General features: G+C 55.7%; 1 protein-coding gene across 1 annotated transcript in view; it reads right to left on the bottom strand.

Moving 5' to 3' along the window:
• LOC119969776 (fer-1-like protein 4) overlaps window positions 1–19,670 on the bottom strand; it is a 427,310-nt gene that overhangs the window by 162,272 nt on the left and 245,368 nt on the right. The window contains 2 exon segments of the mRNA XM_038803853.1: window positions 16,754–16,927; window positions 18,824–18,958. Of these exon segments, the coding sequence (XP_038659781.1) occupies window positions 16,754–16,927; window positions 18,824–18,958 (309 nt within the window).

The following is a 19,670-nucleotide window of genomic DNA, read 5'->3' as shown; positions in this document are numbered from 1 at the left end:
GGAGACGGTGCAGACAGAAGGAGACGGTGCAGACAGAAGGAGACGGTGCAGACAGAGGGAGACGGTGCAGACAGAAGGAGACGGTGCAGACAGAAGGAGACGGTGCAGACGGAGGGAGACGGTGCAGACAGAAGGAGACGGTGCAGACAGAGGGAGACGGTGCAGACAGAAGGAGACGGTGCAGACAGAAGGAGACGGTGCGGACAGAAGGAGACAGTGCAGACAGAAGGAGACGGTGCAGACAGAAGGAGACGGTGCAGACAGAAGGAGACGGTGCAGACAGAAGGAGACGGTGCGGACAGAAGGAGACGGTGCAGACAGAAGGAGACGGTGCAGACAGAAGGAGACGGTGCAGACAGAAGGAGACGGTGCAGACGGAAGGAGACGGTGCAGACGGAAGGAGACGGTGCAGACAGAAGGAGACGATGCAGACAGAGGGAGACGGTGCAGACAGAAGGAGACGGTGCAGACAGAAGGAGATGGTGCAGACAGAAGGAGACGGTGCAGACGGAGGGAGACGATGCAGACAGAAGGAGACGGTGAAGACGGAGGGAGACGGTGCAGACAGAAGGAGACGGTGCAGACAGAAGGAGACGATGCAGACGGAAGGAGACGGTGCAGACAGAAGGAGACGATGCAGACAGAAGGAGACGGTGCAGACGGAAGGAGACGGTGCAGACAGAAGGAGACGGTGCAGACGGAAGGAGACGGTGCAGACAGAAGGAGACGATGCAGACAGAGGGAGACGGTGCAGACAGAGGGAGACGGTGCAGACGGAAGGAGACGGTGCAGACAGAAGGAGACGATGCAGACAGAGGGAGACGGTGCAGACGGAGGGAGACGGTGCAGACGGAGGGAGACGGTGCAGACGGAGGGAGACGGTGCAGACGGAGGGAGACGGTGCAGATGGAGGGAGACGATGCAGACAGAAGGAGACGATGCAGACAGAGGGAGACGATGCAGACAGAAGGAGACGGTGCAGACAGAAGGAGACGGTGCAGACAGAGGGAGACGGTGCAGACAGAAGGAGACGATGCAGACAGAGGGAGACGATGCAGACGGAAGGAGACGGTGCAGACAGAAGGAGACGGTGCAGACAGAGGGAGACGGTGCAGACGGAAGGAGACGATGCAGACAGAGGGAGACGATGCAGACAGAAGGAGGCGGTGCAGACGGAGGGAGACGGTGCAGACGGAGGGAGACGGTGCAGACGGAAGGAGACGATGCAGATGGAGGGAGACGGTGCAGACAGAGGGAGATGGTGCAGACAGAGGGAGAAGGTGCAGACAGAAGGAGACGGTGCAGACAGAAGGAGACGATACAGACGGAAGGAGACGGTGCAGACAGAGGGAGACGATGCAGACAGAAGGAGACGATGCAGACGGAAGGAGACGGTGCAGACAGGAGGAGACGATGCAGACGGAAGGAGACGGTGCAGACAGAGGGAGACGATGCAGACAGAAGGAGACGATGCAGACGGAAGGAGACGGTGCAGACAGGAGGAGACGATGCAGACGGAAGGAGACGGTGCAGACAGAGGGAGACGATGAAGACAGAAGGAGAAGGTGCAGACGGAAGGAGACGATGCAGACAGAGGGAGACGGTGCAGACAGAAGGAGACGGTGCAGACAGAAGGAGACGGTGCAGACGGAAGGAGACGGTGCAGACAGAAGGAGACGGTGCAGACAGAAGGAGACGGAGGGAGACGGTGCAGACAGAAGGAGACGGTGAAGACGGAGGGAGACGGTGCAGACAGAAGGAGACGGTGCAGACGGAGGGAGACGGTGCAGACAGAAGGAGACGGTGCAGACAGAGGGAGACGATGCAGACAGAAGGAGACGGCGCAGACAGAGGGAGACGGTGCAGACAGAAGGAGACGATGCAGACAGAAGGAGACGGTGCAGACAGAAGGAGACGATGCAGATGGAAGGAGACGGTGCAGACAGGAGGAGACGGTGCAGACAGAAGGAGACGGTGCAGACAGAGGGAGACGATGCAGACAGAAGGAGACGGCGCAGACAGAGGGAGACGGTGCAGACAGAAGGAGACGATGCAGACAGAAGGAGACGATGCAGACAGAAGGAGACGGTGCAGACAGAAGGAGACGATGCAGACGGAAGGAGACGGTGCAGACAGGAGGAGACGGTGCAGACAGAAGGAGACGGTGCAGACGGAGGGAGACGGTGCAGACAGAAGGAGACGGTGCAGACAGAGGGAGACGGTGCAGACGGAGGGAGACGGTGCAGACGGAAGGAGACGGTGCAGACGGAGGGAGACGGTGCAGACGGAGGGAGACGGTGCAGACGGAAGGAGACGGTGCAGACAGAGGGAGACGGTGCAGACGGAAGGAGACGATGCAGACAGAGGGAGACGATGCAGACAGAAGGAGACGGTGCAGACAGAAGGAGACGGTGCAGACAGAGGGAGACGGTGCAGACAGAAGGAGACGATGCAGACAGAGGGAGACGATGCAGACAGAGGGAGACGATGCAGACAGAAGGAGACGATGCAGACGGAAGGAGACGGTGCAGACAGAAGGAGACGGTGCAGACAGAGGGAGACGGTGCAGACGGAAGGAGACGATGCAGACAGAGGGAGACGATGCAGACAGAAGGAGGCGGTGCAGACGGAGGGAGACGGTGCAGATGGAGGGAGACGGTGCAGACAGAGGGAGATGGTGCAGACAGAAGGAGGCGGTGCAGGCGGAGGGAGACGATGCAGACGGAGGGAGACGGTGCAGACGGAGGGAGACGGTGCAGACAGAAGGAGACGATGCAGACAGAAGGAGGCGGTGCAGGCGTAGGGAGACGGTGCAGACAGAAGGAGACGATGCAGACAGAAGGAGGCGGTGCAGACGGAGGGAGACGGTGCAGACAGAAGGAGACGGAGCAGACAGAAGGAGACGGTGCAGGCGGAAGGAGACGGTGCAGACGGAGGGAGACGGTGCAGACAGAAGGAGACGGTGCAGACGGAAGGAGACGGTGCAGACGGAAGGAGACGGTGCAGACAGAAGGAGACGGTGCAGACGGAAGGAGACGGTGCAGACGGAGGGAGACGGTGCAGACGGAGGGAGACGGTGCAGACAGAAGGAGACGGTGCAGACGGAAGGAGACGGTGCAGACGGAAGGAGACGGTGCAGACAGAAGGAGACGGTGCAGACGGAAGGAGACGGTGCAGACGGAAGGAGACGGTGCAGACGGAACGAGATGGTGCAGACAAAAGGAGACGGTGCAGACGGACGGAGACGGTGCAGACGGAAGGAGACGGTGCAGACGGAGGGAGACGATGCAGACAGAAGGAGACGGTGCAGACGGAGGGAGACGGTGCAGACAGAAGGAGACGGTGCAGACGGAAGGAGACGGTGCAGACGGAGGGAGACGGTGCAGACGGAAGGAGACGGTGCAGACAGAGGGAGACGGTGCAGACAGAAGGAGACGGTGCAGACGGAGGGAGACGGTGCAGACAGAAGGAGACGATGCAGACAGAAGGAGACGGTGCAGACGGAAGGAGACGGTGCAGACAGAGGGAGACGGTGCAGACAGAAGGAGACGGTGCAGACGGAACGAGACGGTGCAGACAGAGGGAGACGGTGCAGACGGAAGGAGACGATGCAGACAGAAGGACACGGTGCAGACAGAAGGAGACGGTGCAGACAGAAGGACACGGTGCAGACAGAAGGAGACGGTGAAGACGGAGGGAGACGGTGCAGACAGAAGGAGACGGTGCAGACGGAGGGAGACGGTGCAGACAGAAGGAGACGGTGCAGACGGAAGGAGACGGTGCAGACGGAAGGAGACGGTGCAGACAGAAGGAGACGGTGCAGACAGAAGGAGACGGTGCAGACAGAGGGAGACGGTGCAGACAAAAGGAGACGGTGCAGACAGAAGGAGACGGTGCAGACAGAAGGAGACGGTGCAGACGGAGGGAGACGGTGCAGACAGAAGGAGACGGTGCAGACAGAGGGAGACGGTGCAGACAGAAGGAGACGGTGCAGACAGAAGGAGACGGTGCGGACAGAAGGAGACAGTGCAGACAGAAGGAGACGGTGCAGACAGAAGGAGACGGTGCAGACAGAAGGAGACGGTGCAGACAGAAGGAGACGGTGCAGACAGAAGGAGACGGTGCAGACAGAAGGAGACGGTGCAGACAGAAGGAGACGGTGCAGACAGAAGGAGACGGTGCAGACAGAAGGAGACGGTGCAGACGGAAGGAGACGGTGCAGACAGAAGGAGACGATGCAGACAGAGGGAGACGGTGCAGACAGAAGGAGACGGTGCAGACAGAAGGAGACGGTGCAGACAGAAGGAGACGGTGCAGACGGAGGGAGACGATGCAGACAGAAGGAGACGGTGAAGACGGAGGGAGACGGTGCAGACAGAAGGAGACGGTGCAGACAGAAGGAGACGATGCAGACGGAAGGAGACGGTGCAGACAGAAGGAGACGATGCAGACAGAAGGAGACGGTGCAGACGGAAGGAGACGGTGCAGACTGAAGGAGACGGTGCAGACGGAAGGAGACGGTGCAGACAGAAGGAGACGATGCAGACAGAGGGAGACGGTGCAGACAGAGGGAGACGGTGCAGACGGAAGGAGACGGTGCAGACAGAAGGAGACGATGCAGACAGAGGGAGACGGTGCAGACAGAGGGAGACGGTGCAGACGGAGGGAGACGGTGCAGACGGAGGGAGACGGTGCAGACGGAGGGAGACGGTGCAGATGGAGGGAGACGATGCAGACAGAAGGAGACGATGCAGACAGAGGGAGACGATGCAGACAGAAGGAGACGGTGCAGACAGAAGGAGACGGTGCAGACAGAGGGAGACGGTGCAGACAGAAGGAGACGATGCAGACAGAGGGAGACGATGCAGACGGAAGGAGACGGTGCAGACAGAAGGAGACGGTGCAGACAGAGGGAGACGGTGCAGACGGAAGGAGACGATGCAGACAGAGGGAGACGATGCAGACAGAAGGAGGCGGTGCAGACGGAGGGAGACGGTGCAGACGGAGGGAGACGGTGCAGACGGAAGGAGACGATGCAGATGGAGGGAGACGGTGCAGACAGAGGGAGATGGTGCAGACAGAAGGAGGCGGTGCAGGCGGAGGGAGACGATGCAGACGGAGGGAGACGCTGCAGACGGAGGGAGACGGTGCAGACAGAAGGAGACGATGCAGACAGAAGGAGGCGGTGCAGACGGAGGGAGACGGTGCAGACAGAAGGAGACGGAGCAGACAGAAGGAGACGGTGCAGGCGGAAGGAGACGGTGCAGACGGAGGGAGACGGTGCAGACAGAAGGAGACGGTGCAGACGGAAGTAGACGATGCAGACGGAAGGAGACGGTGCAGACAGAAGGAGACGGTGCAGACGGAAGGAGACGGTGCAGACGGAGGGAGACGGTGCAGACGGAGGGAGACGGTGCAGACAGAAGGAGACGGTGCAGACGGAAGGAGACGATGCAGACGGAAGGAGACGGTGCAGACAGAAGGAGACGGTGCAGACGGAAGGAGACGGTGCAGACGGAAGGAGACGGTGCAGACGGAACGAGATGGTGCAGACAGAAGGAGACGGTGCAGACGGAGGGAGACGGTGCAGACGGAAGGAGACGGTGCAGACGGAGGGAGACGATGCAGACAGAAGGAGACGGTGCAGACGGAGGGAGACGGTGCAGACAGAAGGAGACGGTGCAGACGGAAGGAGACGGTGCAGACGGAGGGAGACGGTGCAGACGGAAGGAGACGGTGCAGACAGAGGGAGACGGTGCAGACAGAAGGAGACGGTGCAGACGGAGGGAGACGGTGCAGACAGAAGGAGACAATGCAGACAGAAGGAGACGGTGCAGACGGAAGGAGACGGTGCAGACAGAGGGAGACGGTGCAGACAGAAGGAGACGGTGCAGACGGAACGAGACGGTGCAGACAGAGGGAGACGGTGCAGACGGAAGGAGACGATGCAGACAGAAGGAGACGGTGCAGACAGAAGGAGACGGTGCAGACGGAGGGAGACGGTGCAGACAGAAGGAGACGGTGCAGACAGAGGGAGACGGTGCAGACGGAGGGAGACGGTGCAGGCGGAAGGAGACGGTGCAGACGGAGGGAGACGGTGCAGACGGAGGGAGACGGTGCAGGCGGAAGGAGACGGTGCAGACAGAAGGAGACGGTGCAGATGGAAGGAGACGGTGCAGACAGAAGGAGACGGTGCAGACGGAAGGAGACGGTGCAGACGGAAGGAGATGGTGCAGACGGAGGGAGACGGTGCAGACGGAAGGAGACGGTGCAGACGGAGGGAGACGGTGCAGACAGAAGGAGACGGTGCAGACAGAAGGAGACGATGCAGACGGAAGGAGACGGTGCAGACGGAAGGAGACGGTGCAGACGGAAGGAGACGGTGCAGACGGAGGGAGACGGTGCAGACAGAAGGAGACGGTGCAGACGGAAGGACACGGTGCAGACAGAAGGAGACGGTGCAGACAGAAGGACACGGTGCAGACAGAAGGAGACGGTGAAGACGGAGGGAGACGGTGCAGACAGAAGGAGACGGTGCACACGGAGGGAGACGGTGCAGACAGAAGGAGACGGTGCAGACGGAAGGAGACGGTGCAGACGGAAGGAGACGGTGCAGACAGAAGGAGACGGTGCAGACAGAAGGAGACGGTGCAGACAGAAGGAGACGGTGCAGACAGAGGGAGACGGTGCAGACAGAACGAGACGGTGCAGACAGAAGGAGACGGTGCAGACGGAGGGAGACGGTGCAGACAGAAGGAGACGGTGCAGACATAGGGAGACGATGCAGACAGAAGGAGACGGTGCGGACAGAAGGAGACAGTGCAGACAGAAGGAGACGGTGCAGACAGAAGGAGACGGTGCAGACAGAAGGAGACGGTGCAGACAGAAGGAGACGGTGCAGACGGAAAGAGACGGTGCAGACAGAAGGAGACGATGCAGACAGAGGGAGACGGTGCAGACAGAAGGAGACGGTGCAGACAGAAGGAGACGGTGCAGACAGAAGGAGACGATGCAGACGGAAGGAGACGATGCAGACGGAAGGAGACGGTGCAGACGGAAGGAGACGGTGCAGACAGAAGGAGACGGTGCAGACAGAAGGAGACGGTGCAGACAGAAGGAGACGATGCAGACGGAAGGAGACGGTGCAGACGGAAGGAGACGGTGCAGACGGAAGGAGACGGTGCAGACGGAGGGAGACGGTGCAGACAGAAGGAGACGGTGCAGACGGAAGGACACGGTGCAGACAGAAGGAGACGGTGCAGACAGAAGGACACGGTGCAGACAGAAGGAGACGGTGAAGACGGAGGGAGACGGTGCAGACAGAAGGAGACGGTGCAGACGGAGGGAGACGGTGCAGACAGAAGGAGACGGTGCAGACGGAAGGAGACGGTGCAGACAGAAGGACACGGTGCAGACAGAAGGAGACGGTGCAGACAGAAGGACACGGTGCAGACAGAAGGAGACGGTGAAGACGGAGGGAGACGGTGCAGACAGAAGGAGACGGTGCAGGCGGAAGGAGACGGTGCAGACGGAAGGAGACGATGCAGACAGAAGGAGACGATGCAGACAGAAGGAGACGGTGCAGACAGAAGGAGATGGTGCAGACAGAAGGAGACCATGCAGACAGAAGGAGACGGTGCAGACAGAAGGAGACGATGCAGACAGAAGGAGACGATGCAGACAGAAGGAGACGGTGCAGACAGAAGGAGACGGTGCAGACAGAAGGAGGCGGTGCAGACAGAAGGAGACGGTGCAGACGGAGGGAGACGGTGCAGACGGAGGGAGACGGTGCAGACAGAAGGAGACGGTGCAGACAGAGGGAGACGGTGCAGACAGAAGGAGACGGTGCAGACGGAGGGAGACGGTGCAGACGGAGGGAGACGATGCAGACAGAAGGAGACGATGCAGACAGAAGGAGACGGTGCAGACGGAGGGAGACGATGCAGACGGAAGGAGACGGTGCAGACGGAAGGAGACGGTGCAGACGGAGGGAGACGATGCAGACAGAAGGAGACGGTGCAGACAGAAGGAGACGGTGCAGACGGAAGGAGACGGTGCAGACAGAAGGAGACGGTGCAGACAGAAGGAGACGATGCAGACAGGAGACGGTGCAGACGGAAGGAGACGGTGCAGACGGAAGGAGACGGTGCAGACAGAAGGAGACGGTGCAGAGAGAAGGAGACGGTGCAGACGGAAGGAGACGATGCAGACGGAAGGAGACGGTGCAGACGGAAGGAGACGGTGCAGACGGAAGGAGACGGTGCAGACGGAAGGAGACGGTGCAGACAGAAGGAGACGGTGCAGACAGAAGGAGACGGTGCAGACGGAAGGAGACGGTGCAGACGGAAGGAGACGGTGCAGACAGAAGGAGACGGTGCAGACAGAAGCAGACGGTGCAGACAGAAGGAGATGATGCAGACAGAAGGAGACGGTGCAGACGGAAGGAGACGATGCAGACAGAGGGAGACGGTGCAGACGGAAGGAGACGGTGCAGACGGAAGGAGACGATGCAGACAGAAGGAGACGATGCAGACAGAAGGAGACGGTGCAGACGGAAGGAGACGATGCAGACAGAAGGAGACGGAGGGAGACGGTGCAGACAGAAGGAGACGATGCAGACAGAAGGAGACGATGCAGACAGAAGGAGACGATGCAGACAGAAGGAGACGGTGCAGACGGAAGGAGACGATGCAGACAGAAGGAGACGATGCAGACAGAAGGAGACGATGCAGACAGAAGGAGACGGTGCAGACGGAAGGAGACGATGCAGACAGAAGGAGACGATGCAGACGGAGGGAGACGGTGCAGACGGAAGGAGACGGTGCAGACAGAAGGAGACGGAGGGAGACGATGCAGACAGAAGGAGACTGTGCAGACGGAGGGAGACGGTGCAGACGGAGGGAGACGGTGCAGACAGAAGGAGACGGTGCAGACAGAAGGAGATGTTGCAGACGGAGGGAGACGGTGCAGACGGAGGGAGACGGTGCAGACAGAAGGAGACGATGCAGACAGAAGGAGACGGTGCAGACAGAAGGAGACGATGCAGACAGAAGGAGACGATGCAGACGGAGGGAGACGGTGCAGACAGAAGGAGACGATGCAGACAGAAGGAGACGATGCAGACGGAGGGAGACGGTGCAGACAGAAGGAGACGATGCAGACAGAAGGAGACGGTGCAGACAGAAGGAGACGATGCAGACGGAGGGAGACGGTGCAGACAGAAGGAGACGATGCAGACGGAGGGAGACGGTGCAGACGGAGGGAGACGATGCAGACAGAAGGAGATGGTGCAGACGGAGGGAGACGATGCAGACAGAAGGAGACGGTGCAGACAGAAGGAGACGGTGCAGACAGAAGGAGACGATGCAGACAGAAGGAGACGGTGCAGACAGAAGGAGACGGTGCAGACGGAGGGAGACGGTGCAGACAGAAGGAGACGGTGCAGACAGAAGGAGACGATGCAGACAGAAGGAGACGGTGCAGACGGAAGGAGACGATGCAGACAGAAGGAGATGTTGCAGACGGAAGGAGAAGGTGCAGACGGAGGGAGACGGTGCAGACAGAAGGAGACGGTGCAGACGGAGGGAGACGGTGCAGACGGAGGGAGACGATGCAGACAGAAGGAGACGGTGCAGACGGAGGGAGACGGTGCAGACAGAAGGAGACGGTGCAGACGGAGGGAGACGGTGCAGACGGAGGGAGACGGTGCAGACAGAAGGAGACGGTGCAGACGGAGGGAGATGGTGCAGACAGAAGGAACGGTGCAGACGGAGGGAGACGGTGCAGATGGAGGGAGACGGTGCAGACGGAGGGAGACGATGCAGACAGAAGGAGACGATGCAGACGGAGGGAGACGGTGCAGACAGAAGGAGACGGTGCAGACGGAGGGAGACGATGCAGACGGAAGGAGACGGTGCAGGCGGAAGGAGACGATGCAGACGGAAGGAGACGGTGCAGGCGGAAGGAGACGGTGCAGACAGAAGGAGACGGTGCAGACGGAGGGAGACGATGCAGACGGAAGGAGACGGTGCAGGCGGAAGGAGACGATGCAGACGGAAGGAGACGGTGTAGGCGGAAGGAGACGGTGCAGATGGAAGGAGATGGTGCAGACGGAGGGAGATGGTGCAGACGGAAGGAGACGGTGCAGGCGGAAGGAGACGGTGCAGATGGAAGGAGATGGTGCAGACGGAGGGAGATGGTGCAGACAGAGGGAGACGGTGCATTGGAGGCAGCTCAGTGAAAGTTCTCTCGACTCATTGCCGAGGTGAAGGGTTTGCCTTCTGAACAGGGGTTGAGCAGGTTGGCCCATGCTCGTTGGTGTTTAGAAGACTGCATGGTGATCTCATCGAAACATACAAGATCCTGAGGGGGCTTCACAGAGTGGGTGCTAAGAGGAATTTCCCCTTGTGGCAGCAACTAGAACTAGGCGACTGTAAAGATGCACTTTCACAGACTTCATTAATGAACACAAAAGGTATTTATTAACAAGAAAACAGAAACCTCAATGCTGGAACTTACTCACAAAATGTCTCTTTGCCTAAGAGACTCTCTCGCCATAGGGTGATTCCACACTGGATATTTATATCCAGGCCATGTGACCCTTACTCTGCTGTGTTGCCCTTAAAGGAACAATCACCACAGGGACACAGTTTCAGAGTAAGGGGTCTCCCATTTAAGATGGACATGAGGAGGAATAAGGCCAATGAATCTACAGATCCTCTTCCACAGGGAAGACAGAGTCATTGACAGATTAGGGAATCAAAGACTATGGTGAACTTGGTAAAAAATTGAGTAAAGGCAATGATCAGGTCAGCCATGATGCAATTGAACAGCTAAGGAGGCTCAGGGGGTAGAATGAGAGGTCTAATCCCAGCTCTTACTTCAAACATTCTTCGGTAATTAACAGACCATAGGGCAGCATGGTAGCATGGTGGTTAGCATAAATGCTTTACAGCTCCAGGGTCCCAGGTTCGATTCCCAGCTGGGTCACTGTCTATGCGGAGTCTGCACGTCCTCCCCGTGTGTGCGTGGGTTTCCTCCGGGTGCTCCGGTTTCCTCCCACAGTCCAAAGATGTGCGGGTTAGGTGGATTGGCCATGCTAAATTGCCCGTAGTGTCCTTAAACGTAAGGTTAAGGGGGGGGGGGGGGGGGGGGTTGTTGGGTATAGGGTGGATACGTGGGTTTGAGTAGGGTGATCATGGCTCGGCACAACATCGAGGGCTGAAGGGCCTGTTCTGTGCTGTACTGTTCTATGTTCTATGCTCTATAGTTACAGTCACCTCCCTGTGAGGGCTCTGCTCTGACTCTCAGGATAGAAGGAGATTGAGGGGAGTTGAAGACAGAGTGTTTGTCGGTGGTGATGTGTTGGGTATGCTGGGTCTGCGAGGACTGTGTTTACCATAGCAGTGAGAGAGACAGGCTTCCAACACTTGGAGAAATGCAACTCTATTTTATTGAACTACCAACTGTTAAACATACTTAAACTGTGGGTTGACACTATGCTGAGTTGACTGGAGACCTGAGGCTAACCTGACCAGACTATCTTACTACCACATGATGGATATTCATGTTGTTGCTACACGGGCTCTGGCTGTCTCAGAGGCTGCATCCCAAGAGAGCGGGAAAACTAGTGCCCTCTGGCTTTATAGTGGCCGTGTCCTGTCTGGTCATTGGCTGCTGTGTTCTGTGTGTTAATTGGTCATCCTGTGTGTCAATCAATGTCTGTCTGTGCACCATCATATACCTGTGTGTATATTATGACCTCTCCCCCTTTTAAAAAACGTGTACATGGCAATAAATAGTGAGTATGTGAATGTGTCTGACTATGTACAAAGTATGTGAGCGTATTTACATGACCAGGAACCTGAATATATACAAAAAATACAAACGTATTTACATGGGAAAGTGTCTAGTGCAGATAGAGTGCATATAACAAATTATAGAAAACAATATGTACAGGCGATTAAACGAAGAACAAGGCAACGAAACATTCAGTCTATAAATTCAGTCTCTGTGGCGGACGACAAATTCTGGTTGACCGCCTCAAGGGTGGGTCAGGGGCCGCCTGCTCTGGAATGGGCAGAGCTGCATCGACTGTAGAGGGTGGCAAAAGAAGAGGCAAACCGGTGAGCTCTTGGAAGGGCGTGTCCTGAGAATGCATCAGGCGAGGCAGGGTATCACATTCAGGTGGCGAGCGTGGCAGCAGCCACAGTGCCCGCCTATTACGGCGAAGAAAGGAGCCATCAGGCATGCGAACGAGGAACAATCTCGGGGCCACTTGCTTGACCACCACAGCTGTGGCAGACCAGCCACCGTCAGGTAGCTGAACACGAACCTGGTCAACAGGGGAGAGAGCAGGGAGGTCCGCGGCATGGGCGTCGTACGCCGAATTGCATTGGGCCCGAGACAGTTGCATTCTTTGCAGGACCGGGAAATTGTCAAGGTCCGGGATGTGGATTTCAGGCACCGCCGTCCGTAGTGTGCGGTTCATTAGCAGCTGTGCTGGGGACAGGCCAGCGGACAAGGGAGTCGCCCTGTAGGCTAACAGCACCAGGTTAAAGTCTGAGCCCGAGTCAGCCGCTTTACACAGGAGTCGTTTGACAATGTGTATCCCCTTTTCAGCTTTCCCATTTGACTGGGGGTAGTGGGGGCTCGAGGTGGCGTGCGTGAAATTGTATCATCGGGCAAAATCGGTCCACTCCTGACTGACAAAGCACGGGCCATTATCAGTCATGACCGTGAGTGGAATGCCATGACGGGCAAAGGTTTCTTTGCACGCCCGGATGACTGTTGCTGATGTGAGGTCATGCAGTCTGACCACCCCGGGGTAGTTGGAGAAATAATCCACAATGAGGACGTAGTCCCGGCCTTTTGCATGGAAGAGATCAATGCCAACCTTGGTCCATGGGGACGACACCAGTTCATGGGCTGCAAAGTCTCTTTCGGCTGAGCAGGCTGGAACCGTTGGCACCTAGGGAAATTTAGAACAGTGTTGACGATATCCTGATTGATGCCAGGCCAGTACACTGCCTCTCGGGCTCGCCGGCGACACTTTTCCACCCCCAGGTGACCCTCGTGGAGCTGGCCAAGGACGAGCTCCTACATACTTTGTGGTATGACGATCCTGTCCAATTTCAACAGAATGCCATCGACCACTGCCAGATCGTCTTTTATGTTGTAGAATTGCAGGCACTGGCCCTTTTGCCACCCGTCTGTGAGATGGCGCATGACCCGTTGGAGCAGAGGATCCTTGGCCGTTTCATGACGAATCTGGATGACTCGTTCGTCAGTGGCGGGGAAGTTGGATGCGCAGAACTCAACATGGGCATTGATCTGGCAGACGATGTCTGACTGCTCGCACGGCGTGGTGATGGAGCGAGAGAGTGCATCGGCCACGATGAGCTCCTTGCCCGGGGTGTAGACCAGTTCGAAATCATAGTGTCTGAGCTTGAGGAGGATGCGTTGTAGACATGCCGTCATATCGTTGAGGTCCTTCTGTATGATGTGAACCAGTGGCCTGTGGTCCGTTTTGACCGTAAATTTGGGGAGTCCATACACGTAGTCATGGAATTTGTCAATCCTCGTGAGGAGCACCAGGCACTCTTTCTCAATTTGAGCATAGCGCTGCTCAGTAGGCGTCATGGCTCTAGATGCATACGCGACTGGGGCCCAGGAGGAGGATTTGTCACGCTGGAGGAGTACTGCCCCAATGCCAGACTGGCTCGCATCAGTGGAGATCTTCATCTCCTTGGCAGGGTCGAAGAATGACAGTACCGAGGCCTTGGTGAATTTCGCCCTGAGTTCACGCCACTCTCGCTCATGATCTTTACAAGATTGCGGGGAGCTGTGGTGTGAGATGCGAGGTTGGGGATAAACTTCCCAAGGAAGCTGACCATCCCCAGGAAGCGGAGAACCGCCTTCTTGTCCTCCGGGGTCTTCATAGCATTGATCGCCGACACCTTATATGCATCTGGCTGCACACCGAACTGCGAAATATGGTCGCCGAGGAACTTTATTTCTGCTTGACCGAACGAGCATTTGGCTCTGTTGAGTCGGAGGCCATGCTCGTGGATCCTCTGGAACACTTGCTTGAGGCGATCGATGTGTTCCTGCGGAGTCGTAGACCAGACAATGATGTCATCGATGTACATTCGCACCCCCTCGATGCCCTCCATCATTTGCTCCATTATTCGGTGGAACACCTCCGAGGCGGAGATGATGCCAAAGGGCATCCGGGTGTAACAATACCGGCCAAACGGGGTGTTAAAAGTGCACAGCTTCCGACTGGATGCGTCAAGTTGTATCTGCCAAAACCCCTTGGAGGCATCCAACTTTGTGAAAAATTTGGCGCGAGCCATTTCGCAGGTGAGTTCTTCACGCTTTGGGATAGGGTAGGGTTCCCTCACGATGTTACGGTTCAAATCTTTGGGGTTGATACAAATGCGAAGTTCCCCTGATGGTTTTTTAACACAAACCATGGAGCTAACCCAGTCCGTGGGTTCCGTGACCTTAGAAATGACGCCCTGGTCCTGGAGGTCCTGCAGCTGCTGCTTGAGGCGGTCCTTAAGGGGCGCCGGCACCCGATGGGGTGCATGAACCACAGGCGTGGCATTCGGTTTTAAAAGGATTTTGTACGTGTATGGGAGTGTGCCCATACCCTCGAAGACGCCGTGGTGTCGTGCAATTATGTCCTTTAATTGTGTCTGGAAGTCAGCATCTGGCGAGGTTGATGCCCCAGCGGGCGACATGGAGTGAACCCGCTGTACGAGATTCAGGATTTTGCAGGCCTGAGCACTGAGCAAGGAAGCTTTGTTGGACCCTACAATTTCGAAGCGCAGGGTGGCTCTTAAGGAACGGTGCGATACCACAAGCTGGCATGAGCCACTGGCAGCAATGGCATTGCCATTGTCGTCAAGAAGCTGGCAGGCCGATGAAAGGATGGTTGGCTTGACGTGGATGTTATCCAGGTCAGACTGCAAAATGAGTTTGGCTGAAGCGCCGGTGTCCAGCCTGAATCGTATGCGAGATTTGTTGACCGTAAGGGTGGCACACCACTCGTCGTCCGGATCAATGCTCATCACTGGGAGGGGCTTGGCCTTTTTTGAGGAAAGCATCGCATGCTTGGTGATGATGCCCACCCGGAATGGGGATGTGAGATCCTCGGTGTCGCGGTGTGGAACCGTGTCGGAGATGGAATCTGCAACGGGTTGCTGCACGGATCGGACGTTCCTGCGCTGCTGCTGGGACCGATGTGAGGTGGGCAGTTGAGCAGACCTGCACAGGGCTGCATAGTGTCCCAGCTTGCTACACTGGAGACAGCGTCGAGATTTTGTGGGACATTGCCGCTTTAAGTGGGAGGAGCCACAGTTGTTGCACATCGTGGCGCCAACGTCAGGATGCTCCGTGCGCCACTGCACATGCGCGGTGCGGTCGAACGATGTGCGCACCTGCGCAGTTCGGTCCTCGGCCTCGCCCTTCCCTCGGTCACTGCTGGCATGCGCAAAAGCCCGGGAAAAGTGCACAAAATGGCTGCCCTCATCCAGATTCAGGCCCTGGAGATGTTTTACGGCCTGCACCCGCTCTACATCATGGGGGCCTTGCCGCGCCGTCTCTGCCGCCTTAATGTGAGAGTACTGGTTAGTAGCGTGCTCATGTAGGCCGCAGGTCTCGATGGCTATTGCGAGGGTGAGCTGCTTCACTTTAAGGAGCTGCTGGCGAAGGGGGTCGGAGTGGACCCCGAAAATGATCTGGTCGCGGATCATGGAGTCGGAGGTGGAGCCGTAGTTACAGGATTGTGCGAGGATACGGAGATGGGTTAAGAAGGATTGAAAAGGTTCATCCTTACCCTGCAGACGCTGTTGAAACACGTAGCGTTCAAAACTCTCGTTGACTTCGATGTCACAGTGGCTGTCGAACTTGAGCAGGACTGTTTTGAACTTGGACTTGTCCTCACCTTCAGCAAATTTGATGGAGTTAAAGATGTGGATGGCGTGGTCACCGGCCGTAGAGAAGAGAGCAATCTTTCTGGCACCCGATGCGGCCTCGAGGTCGGTGGCTTCGAGATACAGCTGAAACTTCTGCTTAAAAATCTTCCAGTTGGCACCGAGGTTGCCGGCGATGCGGAGCTGCGGGGGAGGGCGGACGCTGTACATGTTACCGGATGGCTGATCGCTGGTCAAAGGCAGACTATCTCAAGGTAGACCCGTCAAACTCTAACATCACGCACTGGTACCATGATGTGTTGGGTATGCTGGGTCTGCGAGGACTGTGTTTACCAGAGCAGTGAGAGAGACAGGCTTCCAACACTTGGAGAAATACAACTCTATTTTATTGAACTACCAACTGTTAAACATACTTGAACGGTGAGTTGACACAATGCTGAGTTGACTGGAGACCTGAGGCTAACCTGACCAGACTATCTTGCTGCCACATGGTGGATATTCGTGTTGTTGCTACACGGGCTCTGGCTGTCTCAGAGGCTGCATCCCAAGAGAGCGGGAAAACTAGTGCCCTCTGGCTTTATAGTGGCCGTGTCCTGTCTGGTGATTGGCTGCTGTGTTCTGTGTGTTAATTGGTCATCCTGTGTGTCAATCAATGTCTGTCTGTGCACCATCATATACTTGTGTGTATATTATGACAGGTGGGTGGGGTTTGTCTATGGTTCAGATTGGATAACAGCAGATTGACCGGTGGGTGCTGTTCATTTTCTGCACAAAATGTAAGTTAACAATCCAAGAGAGTTTGTAACTCTTACCTCTCCATATCCAGTGTAATCAAGTTCGATAAGTTCGAAAGCTGCCAGCAATTCCCCGCCCATTGTCTGCCCTTTATAAATGTCATGAAACTCTAAAGAAGGTCTCACATAGCTGTCCTCCTGCAGCTTCACACTGGGAGCTGCGAAAGCTCGTCCAATAAACTCTGGGGCACCCTGTTTGTGAAAAAGAATAATTTCAGACTCAAATTCATTCTACAATCCATTGTGTAAATATAAATATCCATTTTATAACATCATGCAACATGTGGGCAGAATTCGTCATTGATCACACATCCCATTCCCACACACCCAAACGTCTGTGATTCCAGGTGAAAGTTAAAGGAAAGAATGGAAATCATAATTCCTCAATAAGAATTACACCAACCAGCATTTGGAGAATTGTCCCCACCAGTACTGTACCCCAGTGTTATACAGTGACAGACCCGTCCCCACCAGTACTGTACCCCAGTGTTATACAGTGACAGACCCGTCCCCACCAGTACTGTACCCCAGTGTTATACAGTGACAGACCCATCCACACCAGTACTATACCCCAGTGTTATACAGAGACAGACCCATCCCCACAAGTACTGTACCCCAGTGTTATACAGTGACAGACCCGTCCCCACCACTACTGTACCCCAGTGTTATACAGTAACAGACCCGTCCCCACCAGTACTGTACCACAGTGTTATACAGTGACAGACCCGTCCCCACCAGTACTGTACCCCAGTGTTATACAGTGACAGACCCGTCCCCACCAGTACTGTACCCCAGTGTTATACAGAGACAGACCCATCCCCACAAGTACTGTACCCCAGTGTTATACAGTGACAGACCCGTCCCCACCAGTACTGTACCCCAGTGTTATACAGTGACAGACCCGTCCCCACCAGTACTGCACCCCAGTGTTATACAGGGACAGACCCATCCCCACCAGTACTGTACCCCAGTGTTATACAGTGACAGACCCATCCCCACCAGTACTGTACCCCAGTGTTATACAGTGACAGACCCGTCCCCACCAGTACTGTACCCCAGTGTTATACAGTGACAGACCCATCCCCACCAGTACTGTACCCCAGTGTTATACAGTAACAGACCCGTCCCCAGCAGTACTGTACCCCAGTGTTATACAGTGACAGACCCGTCCCCACCAGTACTGTACCCCAGTGTTATACAGTGACAGACCCGTCCCCACCAGTACTGTACCCCAGTGTTATAAAGTGACAGACCCGTCCCCACCAGTACTGTACCCCAGTGTTATAAAGCGACAGACCAATCCCCACCAGTACTGTACCCCAGTGTTATACAGTAACAGACCCGTCCCCACCAGTACTGCACCCCAGTGTTATACAGTGACAGACCCGTCAACACCAGTACTGTACCCTCGTGTTATACAGGGACAGACCCGTCCCCACCAGTACTGTACCCCAGTGTTATACAGTGACAGACCCGTCCCCACCAGTACTGTACCCTCGTGTTATACAGGGACAGACCCGTCCCCACCAGTACTGTACCCCAGTGTTATACAGTGACAGATCCGTCCCCACCAGTACTGTACCCCAGTGTTATAAAGCGACAGACCCATCCCCACCAGTACTGTACCCCAGTGTTATACAGTAACAGACCCGTTCCCACCAGTACTGTACCCCAGTGTTATACAGTGACAGACCCGTCCCCACCAGTACTGTACCCCAGTGTTATACAGTGACAGACCCGTCCCCACCAGTACTGTACCCCAGTGTTATACAGTGACAGACCCGTCCCCACCAGTACTGTACCCCAGTGTTATACAGTGACAGACCCGTCCCCACCAGTACTGTATCCCAGTGTTATACAGTGACAGACTCGTCCCACCAGTACTGTATCCCAGTGTTATACAGAGACAGACCTGTCATCGTGCTCTCTCCAAAATGAATGCTGGTATAAGAATATAACATCTATTATCATGCGGTGTGAGTTATTTGCAATTCAGGATAATAACTTTATTGCCATCCAGCATTAATACTCATTTACCCGGTGACAATTCTGCTGTTATTCTTTTCTGAAAAATGTTTTCGAACTCACCATGCTGTCATAGTCAAAGATATTGATGATGATAATGGGAGGATCATTTTTCAGTTCCTCTTTACTTCCCTCGATCAGGATTTGATCAAACAGCAACATCTCAGACCACATTGGGGAAAGCGTTTCTTCCAGATACTGTGGAGGAATTTTAGAAAATGTTATATTTATTATGACTTTTTTTTCAATTACAAAAAATGTATTGAAACTACAGGGGCTGGGTTCTCCGTTCCTGAGACTAACGGCTAGATTCTCCGATTTTGAGGCTACGTCCGGAGCATGCGTCTAGTCTTACGACCAAAAGGTCTGCACTGTGGTGAATGTGATTCACACTATACATAGTTGCCAATATCACTCCATGTATATATGTTCGTTATCTACCCATTGTAAGTGCAGTTGCACTATCCGACCACCAGGGGGAGTCGCTCTGGGAGTACGCGAGAGTTTGTACTGGGCTCCTCCCTTGGCTCCGCCCAGGACTCCTCCCCCTGGGACCGATGTATAAAGATCAGTGCCTTAGAGCCAGCCTGCCATTTCACCTGAAATTCAACGACGAATAGGCTGGCTCTATTGTAAGTGTATTAAAGCCTCTGTTCAGATCCAACTACACGTGTTCGCTGAATTGATGGTTCCATCAATTTAATACACTTAAGAAGCTGCCGAAGTAAAGCATGGAATCCGCTCTAAAACCAGGACGTCTTGAACTCGATCTGCAGGATGCAGAGGCAAAAGAAACCTTCTTCCACTGGCTGAAATGTTTTAAGGCCTACCTGGCCGAGATCAGCACCGCGAGTTGAACAATCTCTCAAATGACTGCAATTACCAGGCAGTAACCGCGGCCGAACATAGG

The sequence above is a fragment of the Scyliorhinus canicula genome, chromosome 7, assembly GCF_902713615.1.
Source record: "Scyliorhinus canicula chromosome 7, sScyCan1.1, whole genome shotgun sequence".
Taxonomy (NCBI): Eukaryota; Metazoa; Chordata; class Chondrichthyes; order Carcharhiniformes; family Scyliorhinidae; genus Scyliorhinus; species Scyliorhinus canicula.
This window is presented reverse-complemented; position numbering and strand designations above follow the sequence as displayed.